The 22,848-nt window shown below is 45.7% G+C and overlaps 1 protein-coding gene across 2 annotated transcripts in view; it reads right to left on the reverse strand.

The window, feature by feature from the left end:
- The window catches only part of ches1 (checkpoint suppressor 1), a 38,145-nt gene extending 15,659 nt beyond the window's left edge, over positions 1-22,486 (reverse strand). The window contains exons 1-3 of one of the 2 annotated variants that reach the window (XM_020056263.2): positions 22,261-22,486; positions 9,862-9,923; positions 6,422-6,982 (exon numbers count right to left, since the gene is read on the reverse strand). In XM_020056263.2, coding sequence (XP_019911822.2) covers positions 6,422-6,982; positions 9,862-9,903 — 603 coding nt within the window. In that variant the 5' untranslated portion in view covers positions 9,904-9,923; positions 22,261-22,486. The remainder of the gene's footprint in view (positions 1-6,421; positions 6,983-9,861; positions 9,924-22,260) is intronic. The other variant, XM_010882508.4, reaches the window with a different exon arrangement.
- Between the last annotated feature and the right edge of the window lie 362 nt (positions 22,487-22,848).

Raw genomic sequence — 22,848 nt, forward strand, 5'->3', positions numbered from 1 at the left:
CATTCCATACAGGTGGTGATAGTAGTGACTGTGACCAGTACTGATTTAGAGGCCTCCTTGTCTAGCTAAGATTATTGAATCATTGGTGTATTTGCAGAAGTTCTTTATTGATGGAGAAATGCATTTAAATGTGAACCAATCAGGGTTTAGACCAGAGCATAGTACTATTACAGCAACCACATTTGTTGTTAATGATCTTGTTAATGCTTGAGAAGCTAAAAATGTTGCTGCATTTTTATAGATCTGCCTAAGGCCCTTGATACTGTTGATTATGTTATATTTTTTTAATGAAATTGTCACTGATAGGCCTTAGCTCTGTTGCATGTTTTAGGTTTTGTGACTATTTTAGAGACGGAACACAGGCCAAGGTGTTGGATGGAGTAAAGTTAGATTTTATTGAATATTCCACAGGGATCAATATTATGACCAGTTCTTTTTATGATATACAGTACATAAATGCTACTGGTCAATCTGTTGTTGTGAGCTTCATCTGTATGAAGATTATTTAAGCTGTATCAATGTCTGCTTTTAGAGCTGTACAGGAAATGCTTACAAGTTTAAAGCTTGTACTTAAAATTTGCAAAACTAAATGCATGTAGACAGAGATCTATCGTTCAAGAAACAGATGAAGGAGATGGTTGGGAAGCTTAAATGTAAACTGGATTTCTTCTATAGAAATACCTATTGCTTTTCTCTGGCTAGCAGGATGCAAATCCCTCAATAAATAATCCTACAGTTTCTTGACTAAAATGTTACCATCTACCAAAGTGCAACAGATTCGACCCTGAAATCCCTTGATTCTGTGTATGATAGTGACCTTATTATTTATTAATTTAAATTGCTTTAATGCTCCCTGTATTCCTTGCCAAAATGTTGGCTGGACCTCTTTAAACATTTTAAGATCACTTTCTCTCTTTTTGTTTATAAAACCGAGCTTCCAACGTTCTTAACACGCATCTAGAAACTTAACATTTCAGGTTACAATACAAGGTCACAGGGTTGGTTAATGACAGCGACTCCTGTGGTAACCATTGATTTTGGTCGATCTGCCTTTACATGCCAAGACCCTCATGTGTGGAATGATGGCGCTTCATTTAGATGGCCTGGTGTCCCTGGTTCAACACAGGAAAATAGCTGAGAATATTTATATATCCTGCAATGGGTCTCCTCTTCATCACCTACTTCTCCCCTATCCTATTCTTTACTTTCCTCTCTTCTCAACTTCTATCCTCTCATCTTCTCTCTTCTAGTGTAATGTCTCTGACCTAAAATATTGTCCAGTCTACTCTCTTCTCCTGTAATGTTTCTGACCTAAAAAAACAGTCCAGTCTCCTCTCTTCTCCTGTAATGTCTCTGACCTAAAAAAACAGTCCAGTCTCCTCTCTTCTACTGTAATGTCTCTGACCTAAAAAAACAGCCCAGTCTCCACTCTTCTCCTGTAATGTCTCTGACCTAAAAAAACAGTCCAGTCTTCTCTCTTCTACTGTAATGTCTCTGACCTAAAAAACTGTCCAGTCTCCTCTCTTCTCCTGTAATGTCTCTGAACTAATAAATGGTTGAGTCTCCTCCTCTCCTGGGTTGTCACTGCCTCTAAACTCAACGGTTGGTTTCTCCCACAGCTCAGAGTCCCCTCCCATGTCATTCATTCCATGATTTTCTCCTAAATTGCACATGTTCTCTACATATGGTAGTGCACCCTTTTTGACAGGAGCCCTGGCGAAACGAGTGCACTATATTGGGACTATGGTTTCATTTGGGCCAAGAACAAGGTGTCTCCTGTGTGGGGACTTCTGCCACGGCGTCAACAACCACCACAGAGGAGAAGGAAGGGACAGGCCACTGTGTTCTTTCATTGGAGGCATTTAGCAGACACTCTTATCCGAAGGGACATACAGGGGCGATTAGGGTTAAGGGCCTCGCTCAAAGGTTTCGACAACAGATTTTTCATTGAACCAGGCTTACTGGCACACCGCTCTAACCGCTAGCCTACCTACCTACCTACATACCTACCTACATACCTACATACCTACCTACCTACCTACCTACCTATCTACCTACGTACCTACCTACCTATCTACCTACATACCTACCAACCTACATACGTACCTACCTACCAACCTACATACGTACCTACCTACCTACCTACCTACCTACCAACCTACATACGTACCTACCTACCTACCTACCTACCTACCTACCAACCTACATACGTACCTACCTACCTACCAACCTACATACGTACCTACCTACCTACCAACCTACATACGTACCTACCTACCTAACTACCAACCTACATACATACCTACCTACCTACCAACCTACATACGTACCTACCTACATACCTACCAACCTACATACGTACCTACCTACCTACCTACCAACCTACATACGTACCTACCTACCTACCTACCACCCTACATACGTACCTACCTACATACCTACCTACGTACCTACCTACCTACGTACCTACCTACCTACCTACCTACCTACGTACCTACCTACCTACCAACCTACATACGTACCTACCTACATACCTACCAACCTACCTATCTACCTACATACCTACCAACCTACATACGTACCTACCTACCAACCTACATACGTACCTACCTACCTACCTACCAACCTACATACGTACCTACCTACATACCTACCTACGTACCTACCTACCTACGTACCTACCTACCTACCTACCTACCTACCTACCTACCAACCTACATACGTACCTACCTACCTACCAACCTACATACGTACCTACCTACCTACCAACCTACATACGTACCTACCTACCTACCTATATACGTACCTACCTACATACGTACCTACCCACCTACATACGTACCGACCCACCTACGTACCTACCAATTCTTAACATGGCACTCGAGTATGGAAAGAACCATGTGGCTTAAAGGAGTCATCAGGGAGGGCCTTGAGATGACATATATAGCATTATTCAGGATTGGTTTACAGTGGAGACCGTGGAGATTCCTTGTTTGGTGATAACCTTTGTGCCAGCCTGTGCAATGGGGACAAGAGAGGGAGACACACACATACACAGCTGTACTTACCAGCAGAGAATACATTCTTTAACTCTGACATCTCTTAAATAAAAACAACAGGACCTAAGCTATTTGAATTTTGGTTGGCTGATCACAACTGTTTTTCTTTCCCTCTCCTGGTGTCTTGGATGAAGCCTTATTCCTGGAATAGGCAGCGGCTTGTGTGCTCAGCGTGCTGTGCCTACAGTACCAACAAACCCTTCTGGTTACCCGACACACCCTGCTGGGTTCAATAAGTATTCTGGGAAGGCTGACGGAAGCCCAGGAATCACGTTGCTTCAGGAGGTAGAACTTCAGCACAGATCTTGAACCAGCCTGGCAGTGTGAGAGGGACGTGGAGAGACAGGGAGCGAGAGAGAGAGATAGTGAAAGACAGAGAAAGAGAGTTGGAGACTTATGTGCGACACACATCTGCTTCCCCTTTCACATGTGTTGTAGTCCAACTGAGAACAGAGAACGACAGACACAAAGACAGACAGAGACAGACAGAGACTGAGAGACAGCGAAACAGACCAACATGGAAGACAGAGCGACAGACAGAGAAACAGACAAAGTGAAAGACAGAGAGACAGCATGAGAGACAGAGAGACAGGGAGAGACAGAGAGACAGCATGAGAGACAGACAGACAGCATGAGAGACAGGGAGAGACAGAGAGACAGCATGAGAGACAGAGAGAGATAGGATAACAGGGAGAGACAGAAAAAGACAGGGGGAGAAAGAGAGAAGGATGTAAAGGGAGAAAGAGAGATAAGGGAGATATTGAATGTTCCTGCTGTTACTGACCCTAATACTGCAGACCTCTTCAACAACCAAATACCAGGAATACGAATGTTGCTATGGTGCTAAGCTGCATCCTATTAAAAACACAGACAATGTTATGTCAGAGAACTCTTTGTTCCCAATATGTTGAAAACTGAGCGGGAACATAGCATTTCTTCTTTCACTGCGACCAACACACCACGCAACTCTATGAAGCCACTTTAACCAGTCACAAACCAGAGCTATGTAGCTACGAATCTGAGGTGGCCTGGTTACTGTTTCTCTGCTTTACAAACTATTAACATGTCGTCGACATTTTCAACTTTGTTTCATACGTTTTAGGCAAGGTTAGGATAAGTAACTGTCTGACCCAACATCGTAGGTCAGTGGATTGAGGACATAGTTTTCTGCTCTGTTTCTCATACAGCATTGATTTCAAAACTAACTTTTCAGCTCTCCTTTCATAACCAAAAGGCTCTGAGAAATACGATTGTTTGTTTTGTGTGATGATTACAACACTGATCTTTAGTGCTAATCCAAGACACTAGGAGAACAACACTGTGGCCTGTCATTACAGCTTGTCATTCATCCATGGAGGAATCCTGTTTGTAAACAAAACCATGGTAACTGGGAGACTAACCCTGGCTGACTCTCAGACACACACACACACACACATGCACGCACACGCAGGCATGTGCGCACACATACACAAAGACACAAACAGAGACACATACACACACACAGACTTAGTAAGCTAACCCCGGTCAGATCTGTTGCTTTCTCTCTGGATTTGACCTAGAAACACACACTGGAACAAACAGGGCATTGTCATAATAATCTCAACCTCTCAAAATTGATGGAAATATTATTTGGTGCTTTTGCAAAAGGATATTTTCTTAAAGGACAGAAAGGACCTTTGAGCTGACCACGGCTGTTTCACTATACTTCCATCTAATCTAGTGACTATAGTTAAATATAATATCAAGTAGAAATGACCATGGCTGTTTCATTATAATAAACACCATGTAGCAACTATGATTAATATAATGCAATGTATTGTATATATGCTTACCCAACCCTCCCGGACTGTGCTCAATTTAGTTTCAGACAAACTGGCAGAAAGAATCCAGTTATAGTAAAGGATATTTAAAATGTCAAAAACGAAGAACGCCCTAGTTGAAAACCAAAGTAATGTTAGACTGTTCCTATAATTAGACAGCTGACATAGTTCTGATTCCATACAACCAGTGTTTTCCTCAGGAAAAACAGCAGTGCTCAGATGCAGGCACACAGGTATTCACGTGAACACTGAAGCCTGCCATTTTAGTTAAGGCACTATGTGCTGTCCCTCTACCAGCTGGGCATCATTGCTGAGAGGGTATTGGACATATTTGAACGTTCAGCTAATTGACTGTCTTCTGTGTACTGGGTGCTGTGACCAAAAAATGCTCCCTGCCAACTACACCTCTCTGTCCTTGCCATCTCACACAAACACACTTGTACGCACCTAAGGGCAGGCCCACCCGCACGCACGCGTGCACATACATATATACACACACACACACACACTTTTAAAACATCTCAAGAGCTGGCGTATGCAGCACACAAACACGCGTATGCATGCACACACATGCTTGCACGAACCCAAAAGCGGTCAATTGCGCACACGCACACACACACACCCACACACAAATATATACACACAAACATACACACCCAGTCGGTATAGCCAAATCAGTTTTCCCGTCGCCACAGCAACAACATACTTTTATGTCAACTGCAACCTAGTTACTATGGAGATATGTATACAAGGAAAACTCTGTGCAGTTGTAGTCAAGGGCTAGATGACACACACCCTCACACTCAAAAACATACACACACACACACACACACAAACGCACACAAACGCACACAAACGCACAGTACGTGCTTTGTACATTTTGTCTTTCCAGAGTTTCTGACATGCACTCACAAGGTTTCATAAAGATTCTAATTAACATTAAGACTGAAGCCTTACACTTTCCCAGGGGCTGATGATATCTGATGTCTTCTGACATTAATGTTATTACTACTGTTAATATTAATCAGTCATGGGAATTCTTTTTCTTATAGCCTATGTGACTTTCTCCGGAAAGAGGAGTGATTGGTTAATGTTCAATCCTTTAGGAGAGACCACTTCCAGATTGAAATCAAAACCGAAAGTTTGTTCCCCACAGACAACCCTAAACTTCTCATATATTTCAACAAAGAAGCAAAGATAATAAAGTATTGATAAAGCAAGGCTTCTAGATGTACGGACAAAATAGTGGATCATGTCAGTGTTGGGTAAACGTTACGGCAAATTGTTAATAATGTTCCTGTTTCACATGTAATAACATTTGTGTGTGTCTGTTTTTGAGGTCTCCGACTGTATGTTTAACTTTGAGATTAGGATGGATATGTATACAATATGGGTATATACTGTATATATACTACATATATGTATGAATACATATACACACATACACATACACATACATATATATATATATATATATATTACTCTGTATATGTAGACATTTATATGTGTGATATGTGTCTTTATCTCAAGTTTCCTCTTTACCTGACTTCTGTCCTTGTCCACCTTCTTGAAACACTTATTGAGTGATAGATTGTGGCGCACCGAGTTCTTCCAGCCAGTAGGGGCGCTAGCAAAATACGGGAAATGCTCCAGGATCCAACCATAGATATCTTTCACCGGCAGCCTCTTGGACGGAGCGTCCTCTATGGCCATAAAGATCAGACAGCTGAAGGAGTACGGAGGCTTCCGATTGGCACCCATGGCCAGGTCGTAGGGGGAGGAGTCACAGGGCTCAGGGGAGGAGGAAGACGGGGAGTGGGGGGGTAGCGGGTGACCGTCGGAGTCCTGCAGGGGGGAGACGGACCGAAGTCCTGAGTGGGAGAAGCTGTTGAGGAGGTCGGTGCTCTCGTGGAGCCAGGAGAGGCTGGTGAGCTCCTCGTCTTCGGCCTTGGAGAAGGAGGCCGACAGGGAAAGGGACAGGTCGGCTGCCTCAGCTTCCCGATAGAGGGGACTCAGACCCTGAGTCACTCCTAAACCGCTGCTGGGGCTCTGGGCCTTCTTACTGGGGGGCATCGTGGGTCCCATCCAGCCCTGTGCTGTCTCCTAGAGAGGGAGGGAAGAACAAGATTGGGTCACTAGGAAATATGTAATGTCTGGAACGCTGAATATTCTACACTGGTTTCTCAGACAGTTTGGATCCTACTGGGATAAGAGTTCAAATGCTTCAGCTAATGGCTGATTAATTGCCGGAACAGAGCTACTGAGCTACTATGACTTTGCAGTAAATGTGTATATTCTGTGCTAGCTGGACACTTCCATTGGAATGAGCATCCAATGAAGTGACTAGAACTAATCTACTCCATCATCCCACGATCACTAACAAACACACACAAAAACACAAAAAAACAAACACACACAAATACTTGAACACAAAGCCACCCAGCAGCAGACAAATATGTTGAGCCAATGTGTTCATCCCAAGGCCTTTCCTTGCTGACTGATTGACAGATAGACATTTCCCCCTTGCTAAGACAGTCAATCACGTTACCATGGCTCCCACCCCTTTCCCTTTGTCTCAGTGGTTACATCCCAAAGGTCATCTTATTGACTATATATATATATAATACACTACTGTTGACCAGAGCACTATTCTCTATATAGTACACTACTGTTGACCAGAGCACGATTCTCTATATAGTACACTACTGTTGACCAGAGCACTATTCTCTATATAGTACACTACTGTTGACCAGAGACCTATTCTCTATATAGTACACTACTGTTGACCAGAGACCTATTCTCTATATAGTACACTACTGTTGACCAGAGCACTATTCTCTATATAGTACACTACTGTTGACCAGAGCACTATTCTCTCTATAGTACACTACTGTTGACCAGAGCACTATTCTCTATATAGTACACTACTGTTGACCAGAGCTCTATTCTCTATATAGTACACTACTGTTGACCAGAGCTCTATTCTCTATATTGTACACTACTGTTGACCAGAGCTCTATTCTCTATATAGTACACTACTGTTGACCAGAGACCTATTCTCTATATAGTACACTACTGTTGACCAGAGACCTATTCTCTATATAGTACACTACTGTTGACCAGAGCTCTATTCTCTATATAGTACACTACTGTTGACCAGAGCACTATTCTCTATATAGTACACTACTGTTGACCAGAGCACTATTCTCTCTATAGTACACTACTGTTGACCAGAGCACTATTCTCTATATAGTACACTACTGTTGACCAGAGCTCTATTCTCTATATAGTACACTACTGTTGACCAGAGCTCTATTCTCTATATTGTACACTACTGTTGACCAGAGCTCTATTCTCTATATAGTACACTACTGTTGACCAGAGACCTATTCTCTATATAGTACACTACTGTTGACCAGAGACCTATTCTCTCTATAGTACACTACTGTTGACCAGAGACCTATTCTCTATATAGTACACTACTGTTGAGCAGAACACTATTCTCTAGTATTCTACCAAGCTGAGGTCCCGGCTAAATATGGAACACTGACTATACTGAACCCATATACTGAGTGTTCAGTTTATAGGTAGCATAAAGTCACCAAATAGCATACAGCATACACCTATGTGATATGTAAAGAACTTGTATCTTGTCCTCTTGGCCAACCAAATACTGTAGCCTAAAGCTTCTTTATACTATGTTCAGCTACTGGACAGAGATTTATTTCATTTGACTGCATTGTGTATTGTATACTGGTCATGTGTGTGGACCCTGTGAAGCCTCCGTGTTTGTGTAGACATCGTTTATCTATTGTTCTTTCCAACCTGACAACATCCCAGTGATTCAACAGCAGCTTCCTGTCAGAGCCGTGTTGTAGCATCGACACCGACAGTGACTGGAACTCGTTTCAATTGGCTCCTCCTAACGCAACGACAGATATCCCCGGTTCTGAAAACCAGAAGGTTGATCCCCGGAGGGAGGCGAGGAGGGGGGCGAGGTGATGTGACAGCCCCATCAAGGTGTGGGTGGTGGTGGGGTGGCGGGGGATGCAGGGAGTGGCTACCCGGGGTGACACGGTTCCCAGTCGGAGTGTCGGCGAGGTGTCCGCCTTTGAGAACAAGGGAACAGCGGAACACCCAGCGAACGTTCCTCGTGCTACGTTGTCGCTACGGCGGGTAAGGCAACAGACGGAGCAGGGCCGTGAAAAATTACGGCTGACAGTAAAGTCCTCTCCTTTTACTGTTGCTATGACAACAAACTCCTTCCAGTTAGGGTCTGCGTTATGAGTGTGTGTGTGTGTGTGTGTGTGTGTGTGTGCGCGTGTGTGTGAGTGGCGACGAGGCGAACCACAGAGCCGCCTATCCATCCCCTAGAGTTCCAAACTGCTCCTTAACACACTTTGAGCTCTAAACAAACTTTAATACAACTTCGATATAAGCCCCAGAGACTGAATGTTAAAAAACACCAAGAGTTACTGCTCAAGTTCAGACTTGATATTTGACGGGGCCTGGGCTGGTGTGTGAAGTGGTGGTGCTGTGTGTGTGTGTGTGTGTGTGTGTGTGATGGGGGGTGGCTGATGTTGTCTGGGCTGGTGTGTGAAGTGGTGGTGCTGTGTGTGTGTGTGTGTGTGTGTGGGATGGGGGTGTGATGGGGGGTGGCTGACGGTGCCTGGGCTGGTGTGTGAAGTGGTGGTGCTGTGTGTGTGTGTGTGTGTGTGTGTGTGTGTGTGTGTGTGTGTGTGTGTGATGGGGGGTGGCTGACGGTGCCTGGGCTGGTGTGTGAAGTGGTGGTGCTGTGTGTGTGTGTGTGTGTGTGTGTGTGTGATGGGGGGTGGCTGATGTTGTCTGGGATGGTGTTTGTGAAGTTCCCAGTTGCTTGACAGATTGACAGCGTGAGTGTGTATGTGTGTCTGTTAATTTTTAATTATGAGCTTCTGACACATCAACTTTCTTGACCTTAAAACCCCACCATTCTCACACACATCAATGTCGAAACCACTTGACAAGGCCAGTGACGTGTCCATCTCATCTCACAAGATGGCTCCTGTCAAAACAAGATGAGTGCCCGGTCAACAACACAATCCCAGTACAGCAAACACGGGTTCAGTGGACATTTGCATAAGACGTATTCATAATGAACCTTGACCTCTTAACAACCCACACACTTCATCATATTGCCACGAGGGTCAACACTTTCCAGGGGTGAAGAGGTTAATAAACTCCTCACAGAAGTCTTTAGGTCACTTCACATGGTTAATACACTGTAATTGAGAATACATTATAAACTAGGGACCTTTCAGTCCTTAAAGGGACAGTTTGACCAAAAATCTATTCCCCCTTAGCATGGATTGAATATGATGGCCCATGGGGTCATATTTCACTTCATGCCATTTTTTAGGTCTGTCTGAGCCTTGAGTTTTGTTCATAAATGGACAAAAAAAAACTTATTTACTTACTCAGATGGATAATTACTTATTCAGATGGATAAAATAATACTGGAAAAATAAAATAATACAGTACAAATGCATCAGCTTACACACAAATTCCATTGAGCTAGGTAGATAGATAATTGATAACTAATATGTGATTAGTTTATTATAACATAAGACAGCTAACACTTAAACTTTCTGTTCTTCACCATTTGACCTATGTAACAAGATAATTTGAATAAAAAACACAATGGAAATTTCATGGACATTCCTTAAATCTCCTCACTGCCCTGAGCAAAATTAGGGAACATTTAGACTACCATTTGTAGCAGTGTGTATTGCACACTACAGGTGCTGGTCATAAAATTAGAAAATCATCAAAAAGTTGATTTATTTCAGTAATTCCATTCAAAAAGTGAAACTTATTTTATATTATATTCATTCATTACACACAGACTGATATATTTCAAATGTTTATTTCTTTTAATTGTGATGATTATAACTGACAACTAAGGAAAATCCCAAATTCAGTATCTCAGAAAATCAGAATATTACTTAAGACCAATACAAAAAAAGGATTTTTAGAAATGTTGGCCAACTGAAAAGTATAAACATGAAAAGTATGAGCATGTACAGCACTCAATACTTAGTTGGGGCTCCTTTTGCCTGAATTACTGCAGCAATGCAGCGTGGCATGGAGTCGATCAGTCTGTGGCACTGCTCAGGTGTTATGAGAGCCCAGGTTGCTCTGATAGTGGCCTTCAGCTCTTCTGCATTGTTGGGTTTGGCATATCGCATCTTCCTCTTCACAATACCCCATAGATTTTCTATAGGGTTGAGGTCAGCCAAGTATGCTGGCCAATTAAGAACAGGGATACCTTAAACCAGGTACTGGTAGCTTTGGCACTGTGTACAGGTGCCAAGTCCTGTTGGAAAATGAAATCTGCATCTCCATAAAGTTGGTCAGCAGCAGGAAGCATGAAGTGCTCTAAAACTTCCAGGTAGTCTGCTGCATTGACCTTGGACCTCAGAAAACACAGTGGACCAACACCAGCAGATGACATGGCACCCCAAACCATCACTGACTGTGGAAACTGTACATTGGACTTCAAGCAACATGGATTCTGTGCCTCTCCTCTCTTCCTCTGTGAACAGCCAGCCTCTTTAGCTATGACCTTTTGTGTCTTGCCCTCCTTGTGCAAGGTGTCAATGGTCATCTTTTGGAAAGCTGTCAAGTCAGCAGTCTTCCCCACGATTGTGTTGCCTACAGAACTAGACTGAGAGACCATTTAAAGTCCTTTGCAGGTGTTTTGGGTTAATTAGCTGATTAGAGTTTGGCACCAGGTGTCTTCAATATTGAACCTTTTCACAATATTCTAATTATCTGAGATACTGAATTTGGGGTTTTCATTAGTTGTCAGTTATAATCATCAAAATGAAAATAAATAAACACTTGAAATATATCAGTCTGTGTGGAATGAATGTATACATTATACAAGTTTCACTTTTTGAATGGAATTACTGAAAGAAATAATCTTTTTTATGATATTCTAATTTTATGACCTGTATATGCCGTAGGCAATAAAAATAGTGCTAGCATGACAGGTTACAAAGAAATTACTTTTCAAGTTAGTTTCTGCTTGCAATGCCTCTTTTGCTATATCAGGTCACATGGCCTGATTAATTCATGAATTTGGACGAAGCTAACAATGCTAACTCCAGGCTGGGATAGAAGTGAAAAACGTTTAATTGAGAATTTTGGTAAGGACAATATCACCCAAATATAATTTTAGGCCAAACTATCCCTTTAAAAAAAACTCTTCAGAGAACAGGTGAGCAAGGTGACTAGAATGAATAATAGGCCTGCGTCCTGAGTGGCACACTATTCTATATAGTGTACAACTTTAGGGCAGGGTCCAATCTGGATGCATGTCATAATGAAATCTACAGTATTAGCAGGCTAGGAGATATTAGTGGGAGTTGTATGCCTGGCTGGCCTGTGTTTATGATACGGTAAACCTGGGCAGGGCTGGGGATCCACTGAGGCAAAACTAATCTGGAGGTCTGATGACAAAAAGAACAACCTTTTTCACAATGCACACTGCCGGGTCGAAGGAGAGAGATAAAGGGCGAGAGAAAGAAGCAGGGAGAGGGAGAGACAGAGCGCGCAATGGGGAGAAAAAGAGAGAATCAGACACGAGAGAGAGAGATGGAGAGACTGAGTGAGAGAATAACCTCCTGTATATATGTCAACACTGGTGAGGGAAAGGCTGTCATTTTCTCCAGCTTCATTCCATGAAATCAGTTTCAGTTTTCATTTCCTGTGTTCCCTTGACAACAAATATCAGGGCTTCACGGGTCACACATGAGGCCAGTTAACGTGATAGTCCACTGAATGTGTGTGTGTGTGTGTTTCTTTCCCTCTAGTTCTGCCTCAGAGCAAAGGAAGATTATAAACTAGAGGTCAGGGGTCATTGTGTTTCTCAGAGGGCTGTTCACCCCATTGTGTTATCCTCCTCAGAGCTGCCCGGCAGCACGCACGCGCACACACACACACACACACACACACACACACAATACCAGCAACCTAGAGACTTAAAGACAAAGGCCACATCAACACACCAGGTCTTTCCAGGATCAAAGACACATAGCATGCCTTATTATCATGCTGTCTAAATGTCATTAATTGAAGTGCGAATCAAAGAAGTCACAGACGCATGTATCAAACAAATAATTAGCCGTCGGCTGTAACAGTTTAAATAAATGATAAGCCTATTACCAAGCCCTCAGTCTGTCACAGAGAACACAAAAACGCCTTCACAGTGATTCAGCAGCAACCACTTCCTCACCCACTCCCTGAACGGACTCAACTTAGACACAAACAAGGCTAACTCTTCCTCCTGATCTGAGACCAGCGGAGTGAAGGTGACCTGAGAGTGTACAGCCCCCAGGCCCCCCCGGTGAAGTGCACACAGAGAGCCGAGCAGGACGGACTGTGACTTCAACTTTAACGCCGAGCTCTCAGGTCAGGCTTAAAAAAGACCAGGCTCAAGGCCCTTTAAATTCAATATTTCAGACTGGCTGCGGCACGATATACAAACACACACACACACACACGCAATTCAGTGTGAACAGACATCCACACAAATCTTCCCGAAAATGATTCTGTTTGACAGTGAGTTCCCTTCTGGCCCTCTGTGCTCTTTACAATGCTGAAGTGTGTGTGTGTTAAAGCATCAGAGGAAGTTTGATGTATGGCCAACTCTTAGAAAAGTGTTCATATATGCCAAGAGTCATTGCACACTACTTACAACTTGAGAGTGGATGGAAGATGCTGGTTTAGCTCTAAAGTAGGTGGGTGCAGACAGAGTTAACTGGATGTGTTTGAGAGCTTCACTGTGGAAATACTGGCCAGGCTTGTACAGAGTAGTGTGTTCTGTATTTTGTACAGAGTGTAACAGAGGTCTCTCCTCACTCTCTCCCTCTCCTTCGCTGTCACTCGCTCTCTCTGTTTCAATCCTCCCCTCTGGCTACTCCACTTATCTGTATCAAACAGCAGTAAGGGCCCCTTTGCCACTGGCCAACAGTTTGTCCCCGACACTAAACGCTGTGGCAATAACCAGTGAAAAGCTCTGTTCCAGAGACCTGCTGCCTTTGGCTTCCTCTGATTGGCTGAGAAAGTGGAAGAGAATCAAACAGTTGGGTTGAGGAGATGGTGGAGAATCAAAAAGTTGGGTTGAGGAGAATCAAAAAGCTGGGTTGACGAGATGGATGACAAACAAAAAGTCCTTTGCCACATAAAGAAGGCGCTCACTTTGGGAGTTCAACTTTGTCAGCTTATCGCTGTGGACTGAGCTTATGTTTCGTCCTGGGGAAATCTGCAGACATTTGCTTCTCTCTCTCTCTCTCTCTCTCTCTTTTCTCACACTCCTAGTCCTTCTTTTTCTCATTCTTCCTCTTTCACTCCACTCACCCCTCTCTCATGATGATCATTTTCTCTCTCTCTCTCTCTCTCTCTCTCTCTCTCTCTCTCTCTCTCTCTCTCTCTCTCTCTCTCTCTCTCTCTCTCTCTCTCTCTCTCTCTCTCTCTCTCTCTCTCTCTCTCTCTCTCTCTCTCTCTCTCTCTCTCTCTCTCTCTCTCTCTCTCTCTCTCTCTCTCTCTCTCTCTCTCTCTCTCTCTCTCTCTCTCTCTCTCTCTCTCTCTCTCTCTCTCTCTCTCTCTCTCTCTCTCTCTCTCTCTCTCTCTCTCTCTCTCTCTCTCTCTCTCTCTCTCTCTCTCTCTCTCTCTCTCTCTCTCTCTCTCTCTCTCTCTCTCTCTCTCTCTCTAATCACCAGAGAGCAAGGGAAATATCCTTGGGTCATTAGCAGCATTTCAAAGTCACAGTGTCCTCCAGCGTATGCTGTTTGACAGGGCCTGCCAAAAGAATTAGGGTGAGGAATGATGGTGCCATGATTAGATGTGGAGCTCAGGGGACATGGATTCATCCAAGGGAAAGGAGGAGATGAATGGAGGAGAGGAGGCCTGATCCACAGACGCCGAACCGAGGACAGGGCATGGGGGGAGGAGATCGAGAAAGACAGGAGAGGGGAAAAGAGGAGAACGTGAAGATGTTGTCCTGGGAGTTGACATTTAAAGAACCAGATCCATATTCACCATCAAAGCGGGCCTCAACCCTTTCCTTTGAGTCATGACCCGGCATGGAGGTGCCAGAGATCTGAAAGAGAAGAACAACAATCTGTTTCCTATCAGAACCTTCAGACACTTCAACAGTCGCTCTGTTCCTTCTAGATTCCTACAAAGTCTCACTGCGGAACAAATGCCCCCCTATCTGCTCCTACTGTCTTCATTGAGTGCCCGGGACCCTGGTTAAAGAGCAAGGGGAAAATAGGGCGCCATTTGGGACGCCACTGTGTTTGTTATGTGCTGCGGTGGTGTTTTATCTACCACGGTTTTCTTCGATCTGCCCTCTCCTTTTTCCACAGTCTCTAATCCATCTCTCCGGTAATCTCCTGTCTACCTGCGCATTCTCCCCAAGCTCTCCAGTGTCTAACAGCATGGCCTACACCAGCAACATACTGGGAAAGAGGATCCAGGCAGAAACGTGTGGAAATACAGCCTCCTCCTCCACACATCAAGGCTGCCCAAGGCGGGGCAGTACCTGACTAGCTGCCTGCCAGTTGGCTTGCGCGGGCACGGCCAAGACTTCCGAATATTAGCATGGCAAAGCTGGCGCTGAGAACCAGGGCTGCTGAGGCGTCACACGAGGAGCTGATGTTTGAGAGGCTCGTCGGCGAAGGTCTGCTGCATGTAGCGGTCAAATGAGCAGCCCCGTTTTCCAGAAAGAGTACCTCCCTGTGGCCTCCCCCGAGTACAACAGCATCACCGCGAACACACACACACACACACGCGCGCACGCACACCTACCAGAGTGCACCAGAGAAGCGCTGGTGTGCATCGCTTGTACCTCTCATGGTAGATTCAGAGCATGAACACGAGGAGTCAGCAAGTCTGGTAGCAGCTTCTGAATATTCACACACACACACACACACACACCTCTGCTCTCTCACTCTTCCTGCTCCACTTTCATTAAGGGCCTCTCCGACGATAGCCCCTCTAACACTTAATCATAATAATAATAAGAGGTCCTGTTGTAATGGATCACCTGGAGGTAGGCACTATGCTGTCTGACATCGTTACCACCTCTTACTCTGATTGGCTGCCCAGCAGGGAAGAGGCCCGGCCCCCCCGGGGGTTGACGGACAGCTCAGAGGGAAAATGCAGGTCAGATGGGCCAAGGACATTCCTTCAGAGAGAGAGGATAAGAGGAGGGTCAGAGGAGAGAGAAAAGGAGAGAAGAGAAAGGAGAAAGAGTGGAGAGATAGACGGAGGGAGGGGAGAGAGGACAGAGAGCGAGAGAAGAGAGCGAGAGGAGTAGATAGAGAGTAGATCGAGAGTATAGAGAGTGGATGGAAAGAGAGATAGAGAGAGAATATTCCAGGTGTGTAACCCACACGAGACAAGCAGAATTTAGTTTGAGTCAAATCAGCTGAGAGAGAGTTGAGTAACAGTATTGAATTGAATGGGTGTTTATTTTGAATCAGTGTATTATTAAATATGAATTAATGTGGGTGGAGGTTCCTCTGTGTTGGTGTGTAGATGGTAGATGTTAGGGGAGACGGACTGTGTGCTGCTACTGGAAGTCATTATGCTGAGCTGTGTTGTGTCTGTAAATAGACTGTTAGTAAAGGATTCAAGAATGTGTGACACACACACACACACACACAGAGAGAGAAAGAGAGAGAGAGAGAGAGAGAGAGAGAGAGAGAGAGAGAGAGAGAGAGACTCGTGACTGACGCTCGGAAAGCAGCTGTTCCCATTTGCTAAGGTGCAGCCCAGCCGTCATCTCAGGTGACACACGCAGACACACTGTCCCAGCTTACTGCCTGTGCTGCTGTGTTTACATCATATGGGAAAGTATTTTTTCCCCAGGTCCTGCCAGGGCCCACGCATGGACAGACACACACTGAGCAAGACAGAGAGAGGGACAGAGAGGAGAGGAGAGAGAGGGGAGAGGAGAGAGAGGGGAGAGGAAAGAGATGGAGAGGGGAGAGAGAGGAGAGAGAGGGAGAGGGGAGAAAGAGGGAAGAGAGAGGGAGAGACAGAAAGAAGGAGAGGGGGGGGCAGACAGAGAAGGGGTGGTAAAGATAGAGGGGGGGAAAAGAAGAGAAGGACACTGAGGGAAGGAGAGAAGAAGAGAGAGGGAAAGTGAGAGTGAGACAGACAGAGAGAAAGAGGGAGAGAGAAAGGGACAAAGGGAAGGAGAGACAGACAGACAGACAGACAAAGGGAAGGAGAGAAAGACAGACAGACAGACAGACAGACAAAGGGAATGAGAGATAGACAGACAGACAGACAAAGGGAATGAGAGATAGACAGACAGACAGACAGACAAAGGGAAGGAGAGACAGACAGACAGACAAAGGGAAGGAGCGATAGACAGACAGACAGACAGACAGACAAAGGGAAGGAGAGATAGATAGACAGACAGACAGACAGACAAAGGGAATGAGAGATAGACAGACAGACAGACAGACAAAGGGAAGGAGAGATAGACAGACAGACAGACAAAGGGAAGGAGAGATAGACAGACAGACAGACAAAGGGAAGGAGAGATAGACAGACAGACAGACAAAGGGAAGGAGAGATAGACAGACAGACAGACAAAGGGAAGGAGAGATAGACAGACAGACAGACAGACAGACAGACAGACAAAGGGAAGGAGAGATAGACAGACAGACAGACAGACAAAGGGAAGGAGAGATAGACAGACAGACAGACAAAGGGAAGGAGAGATAGACAGACAGACAGACAAAGGGAAGGAGAGAGACAGACAGACAGACAAAGGGAAGGAGAGACAGACAGACAGACAAAGGGAAGGAGAGAGCAACAGATAGAGAAAGAGGAAAGAGTTGAAAAGGATCAGATTTGGTATTTCTAGTTTGATGGTGCTCCTTTTAGCGGCAGTGTGAGGCCATGGTTAACGTTTCATGACCATGACCAAGTGCAGAACAAAACAAAACCACAGTGTGCTGGGGTGTACCTTCCAGAGTGTGACTCCAACTGTGGGACTGTCTGAATGGTGCCTGTAGAGAGACTGAGGCCGACGCTTCCCAAACGTCACCCGGTGAAGTGCACTTCTTCTGACCAGAGGTCTGACCAGAGGTCTGACAAGGGCCGTGCGTGGGGGATAGGGTTTCACAAGACAGTCCAGCCGAGTCCTTACACAGTAATCAGATAATCACTGGAAAATCACTGTCATGGATTTCTATGGGTGTCTATTGCACCTGAAGGGTTAAGCTCGTTCTGATTTCCTCAGACTTGGAGTGCGCTGTGTGTGTGAGTGTGTGTGTGTGTGTGTAGCCAGTTGAAGAGACTCAGAGCCAGCGATAGATGGCTCATATTCTGGGGTGTAGCCACAACGTGTTGGGGGGAAAAAAACCCGACAGCTACTTTTCCAATCCTAGACACTCATAAATAGACAGCTCTCTGTTTTTCCACTTATTTAAGACTTTTTTAAACAAGACGTTCTGGCAAAAAAATGCAAACGTCTCCAGTTTTCTGTCCTAACTTCCTTCTTTTGTTTTCCATCTCTTCCTACTTTTGAAAATGTTTTAGTTCTTTAAGTGAGCCTCAACAACCGAAATGAAACGGTCAGACGACGGTCAGACGACGGTCAGACGACGGTCAGACGACGGTCAGACGACGGTCAGACGACGGTCAGACGACAGTCAGACGACAGTCAGACGACAGTCAGACGACAGTCAGACGACGGTGAGACACCAAATAATGTCTGCGATATCAGAGTTACACACACACGCACGAGACACAACAGAGAAAGATCGCTTTCAAAATACGGTCTGAGACTTAGTGGCCTATTACAGGTCTTAGTGATGTCTTAGTGGCCTATTACCGGTCTTAGTGATGTCTTAGTGGCCTCACAGCAGAAGACTAATCTCCCCTCTAACAATGGAAGCTGAACACAGTCAAATCTCCATGAGACAGGAGTTTCTATCACCGTAATATGGGCAATGTTCTTGTCAATTAGATTTCAGAGCTCTAGATCTCGTTCTCACTGGTTTGTAAAGAACATTTTTGCATAGATGCCTTAGGAGTTCATCCCGACTATATTACTATAATATCAACCATCACAAACAAGTTTTCCCCAGTTGTTGGTAAATTTTGTTTAAAACAAACAGAACTGATTCAGCATTATGATCTCATGGAATTTCTGTCCTTATAAATTGGCTCTCTCATCTACAAGCGCTAATATTTGTACAGCCTTGAACCCTCGGCTCTGAAACCAAACGCAGTGACGGGGCTTTCATTTGAATTAAGCTGCTGCTGGTGGGCCCAACTCTCAGATAGAGTTTCTAGTGCCTCTGATAAGTGTCTACCATAGAGTGAGAAGGGTGAGGAGGTAAACATATTATATAAATCCAATAGGTCCTGAGGTCCTTCCAGAAAGACTGGGACTCCCTCTCTTATCTCCTCCGTGCCTCTTATCTTCCCTCCACGTTAACAACCGTGGCTTTGTATGGCTGCTTCCAACTATGACATCACTGTAGCTAGCCAGAGACGAGAGGAGCAGAAGCGGCGTGGCTGACGTCACCCCTCCCTCTCAGTCAATTTCAATTACGTAACTGTGGCGGGAGAGCGGAGAGGCCTGCGAGTGCATGTGGCAGTCCTCACGTGCAGGACACAATAAAAGAAAACAGACATGACATCACCACAGTAGAGAGAGAGGTCCCTGTGTAGGGATAACATCATGGGGTTTTTTAGGTCCTTGGAGAAGAACAGGACAGCCAACTACATCAACCAGGACATTATGCAACCTTGTTAGAGCCAACAGATTAGAGGGGGCCTGAGTGTGTTGCTTGATGAGGGATCTGCAATACTTCGAGGCAAATAACACACGCACACACACACACACACACAGAGAACATAATGCACACTTCCTCTCAGCACAGCCCTCCCCTCGACTTTCCTGTCGACAGGAAATCCTTCCACCCACGTCCCTGACTCGCTTAGCAACCAGGCGTAGCGTCACACTGTACCTTCACCCCCATCTCACACACACAGAACAGCAGATGCAAGTTTCACTATCTAAAATGACCCTACCACATAAGCCCTAAACTGTAACCCCCAAAACACAACCCTAACTTTTACAAGGTCACCCCCGGAATTCCACTACCCCTTCCCTGTAATCGCGCCGATCTACGATCCTGCCTCCTATCAGCAACCAGCCTCAGCTAGGAATGACATCCACTCTTATATCGGAACTTGCTCATTTCTATAAAGACAGCCAGTAAGAGCACACACACATAACACTTCTCTCTGACTCCAGCGCATGCAGACAAACACACACACACACACACACACACGCGCATACACACACACTCTTTAAGTGGCGTGAGAGGGGCTAATTGAGCCGGACTGGCTGTGCTGTGGACAATGCCTCCATTAGGTAGCAGCAGGGTGGCTATTGAAGAGTCAATGACAATTATAACCTGGAGGATACAAAGACCGTCCTTTCAACTACCACGCGGAGCCTATATAGTGTTCATACCGTGGTAACATCCCCAGGCAGACACTGCTGAGAGGACAGAGGAGAGGATATGGTGAATTAGCTCGGAGAAAGACCAAAATATTGCTTTTGTCAGTGCTGACCTCTGTGTAAAAGCTAAAGTCAGTGTCGGCCCACTGGGTTTAAGAATGTCCTCTATAAAACTGACTGTCCTGCTTGGTCCAGACAAGAGTGGTCAATGACGACAGGACCGTTGCGCAGGACACAACCGACACCTGCTGCGGTCCAACCGCGGTCCATTGGAGGCAATCACCAATCCAGGATCAGGGTTAAACGAAGACACGCCGGAACGGGCAAAACTTTTCCCACCAGGCGCGCGTTGACGAGGGCCAGTGAAACCGGGTGGGTCCCAGGGGCCTGCTTGTTGACAGTGAGAGACAAGCAGGCTGACGTTGATCCGAGACGCTGAATGAACATAGACACGGGGGTCAATATCTCAACGAAGGCGGGCCGCAGGGTGAGGCGGGTGAATTATGAATGAACTGCCCGCCGAGAGCCCCTGACTACATCATGGCAGGTTCCTTCACTCACTCCGGCTCCCCTCCGACCCCTCTCTCATTTATACACACCGGGAAATAAAAATAGATGAGCCGATCGCACACGCCAGCCCCACACACACACACACACACACACACACACACACACACAGACACACACACAGACACACAGTCTGACAACTTAACAGTCTCTTTGCTTCCCCACATATGCACTGATGCTCAGATGGACATATTGACACGCACGCTCGCGCACACACACACACGCGGCGTACCCCCGTATGACGGCAGAACAACAAACCCCGGTTGCACGTGTAAATGAACACATGACACGTACCCGCGCCAACGCTCATTCAGTCTCGCGAAACGCACAGCTGTATGACCGGAAAGAGTATGTGAGTGTGTGTGTGTGTGTCTCCATTAGAATGTATGCGTGTCTGTGTGTCTGAATCTGTGTGTGAGTGCGTATGTGTGTGTCTCTGTGTGCATGTGTCAGTGCGTGTTTGTGTTTCTGTGTGCGAGTGTGTCTCCCTGTGTGTGTGTGTCTCCCTGTGTGTGTGTGTGTGTGTGTGTGTGTAACGTGATGTAGTAGTGCTCAGCCTGTGCCACGCACTCTTTCCACTGTTGCTGTGCGTCTGATCAGATCTGCCTCTCAACCTGTTTGCCACCCGTCTCACACACACACACACACACACACACAGACAGACAGACAGAGACACACACACACACACACACACACACACACACGACTCGTGTACAGTACACAGACTCTTATCCCCATACATGGCCGAACCCCTTCCTAATCCAAGCTATGACACAGTTCTATTCATCTTCATGTATTACAAGACCTTACCAAAGCTGGCTGGACTCAAAACACATCGCTCGATCTTTCAGTATGTCTGTCTGTCAAACCACGGACACGACGTAGTGTACTTTAACAAGCCTAAACCACAAAGCTCAACTGAATAAAACCTCATCCTCTACCCTCCCGCCCCCCTCTCTCTCCCTCCCTTGATCTACCCTTCTAACATGAGTCACTTCAAAGTGGACGGGATCACCCCTTTTACCTCAGAAGTGTACACTCCTCTGAAACCCTTCACGCCAGCTCATGACACTCATGTTGACATTTGCCTTAAGTCTCCCTTCAAGCACTCACATAACTCTCTCCCTCTTTCTGAAAAAGCACCGATTACGCTCAGTTTCTCATTCTCTCTTTCTAGTTAGAAGTGCGGCGAAGCAGCGCATGTCAACAACTAAAATCAGTCCAGACACACGCACACACACACGGCTATTGAAAAGAGTCATGAAGTAACCTTAGAATCCTCCGGTTGTCCAGACGAGCCCCTTCCTTCCTCTCCGATAGGTCTACCTCTCCTGTACTCGGTCTGTAATGTCAGTTCCCTCCACAGAGCCTAAGCCCCTCCATTTCCGCCCCAGCTCCGCGTTTCTGGCACTGAGCAACACAGGCAACGGACTGCGTTCCTTTAGTCTCTCTCTCTCCCCTCTCCCCTTTCCTCTCTCGCTCTCTCAGCTCTCTCTCTCTCTCTGAGCAGGGTTGTGTGTTCCACAGCTCAGCCACTCAGCCTGCCTGCCCCACCACGACAGGCGTCCACGGTCCTAGTGCTAGTGGCGTTCTCTGAAAGAACGCCATTGTATCCTCCTCCCACCCCCACCCCCCTCCTCCCCCAGAGCGTCAGCAGGTTGCCAGGGCAGCGAGGGCCTGTCTACAGGGAGCTGATCAGATCATGCTATTCAGAGGCTCCAGTAGACTGACTGACTGGCAGACTGTTTGAATGGCTGGCTGGCTTGCTGGCTGTCCTTATGGCTGACTGGTTGGTTGACTGTCTGGATGGCTATTTGGTTGACCGGCTGGGCTGGAGGACTTTTTGAAGGGAACTGTA

This window comes from Esox lucius, chromosome 18 (assembly GCF_011004845.1).
Source record: "Esox lucius isolate fEsoLuc1 chromosome 18, fEsoLuc1.pri, whole genome shotgun sequence".
Classification (NCBI taxonomy): Eukaryota; Metazoa; Chordata; class Actinopteri; order Esociformes; family Esocidae; genus Esox; species Esox lucius.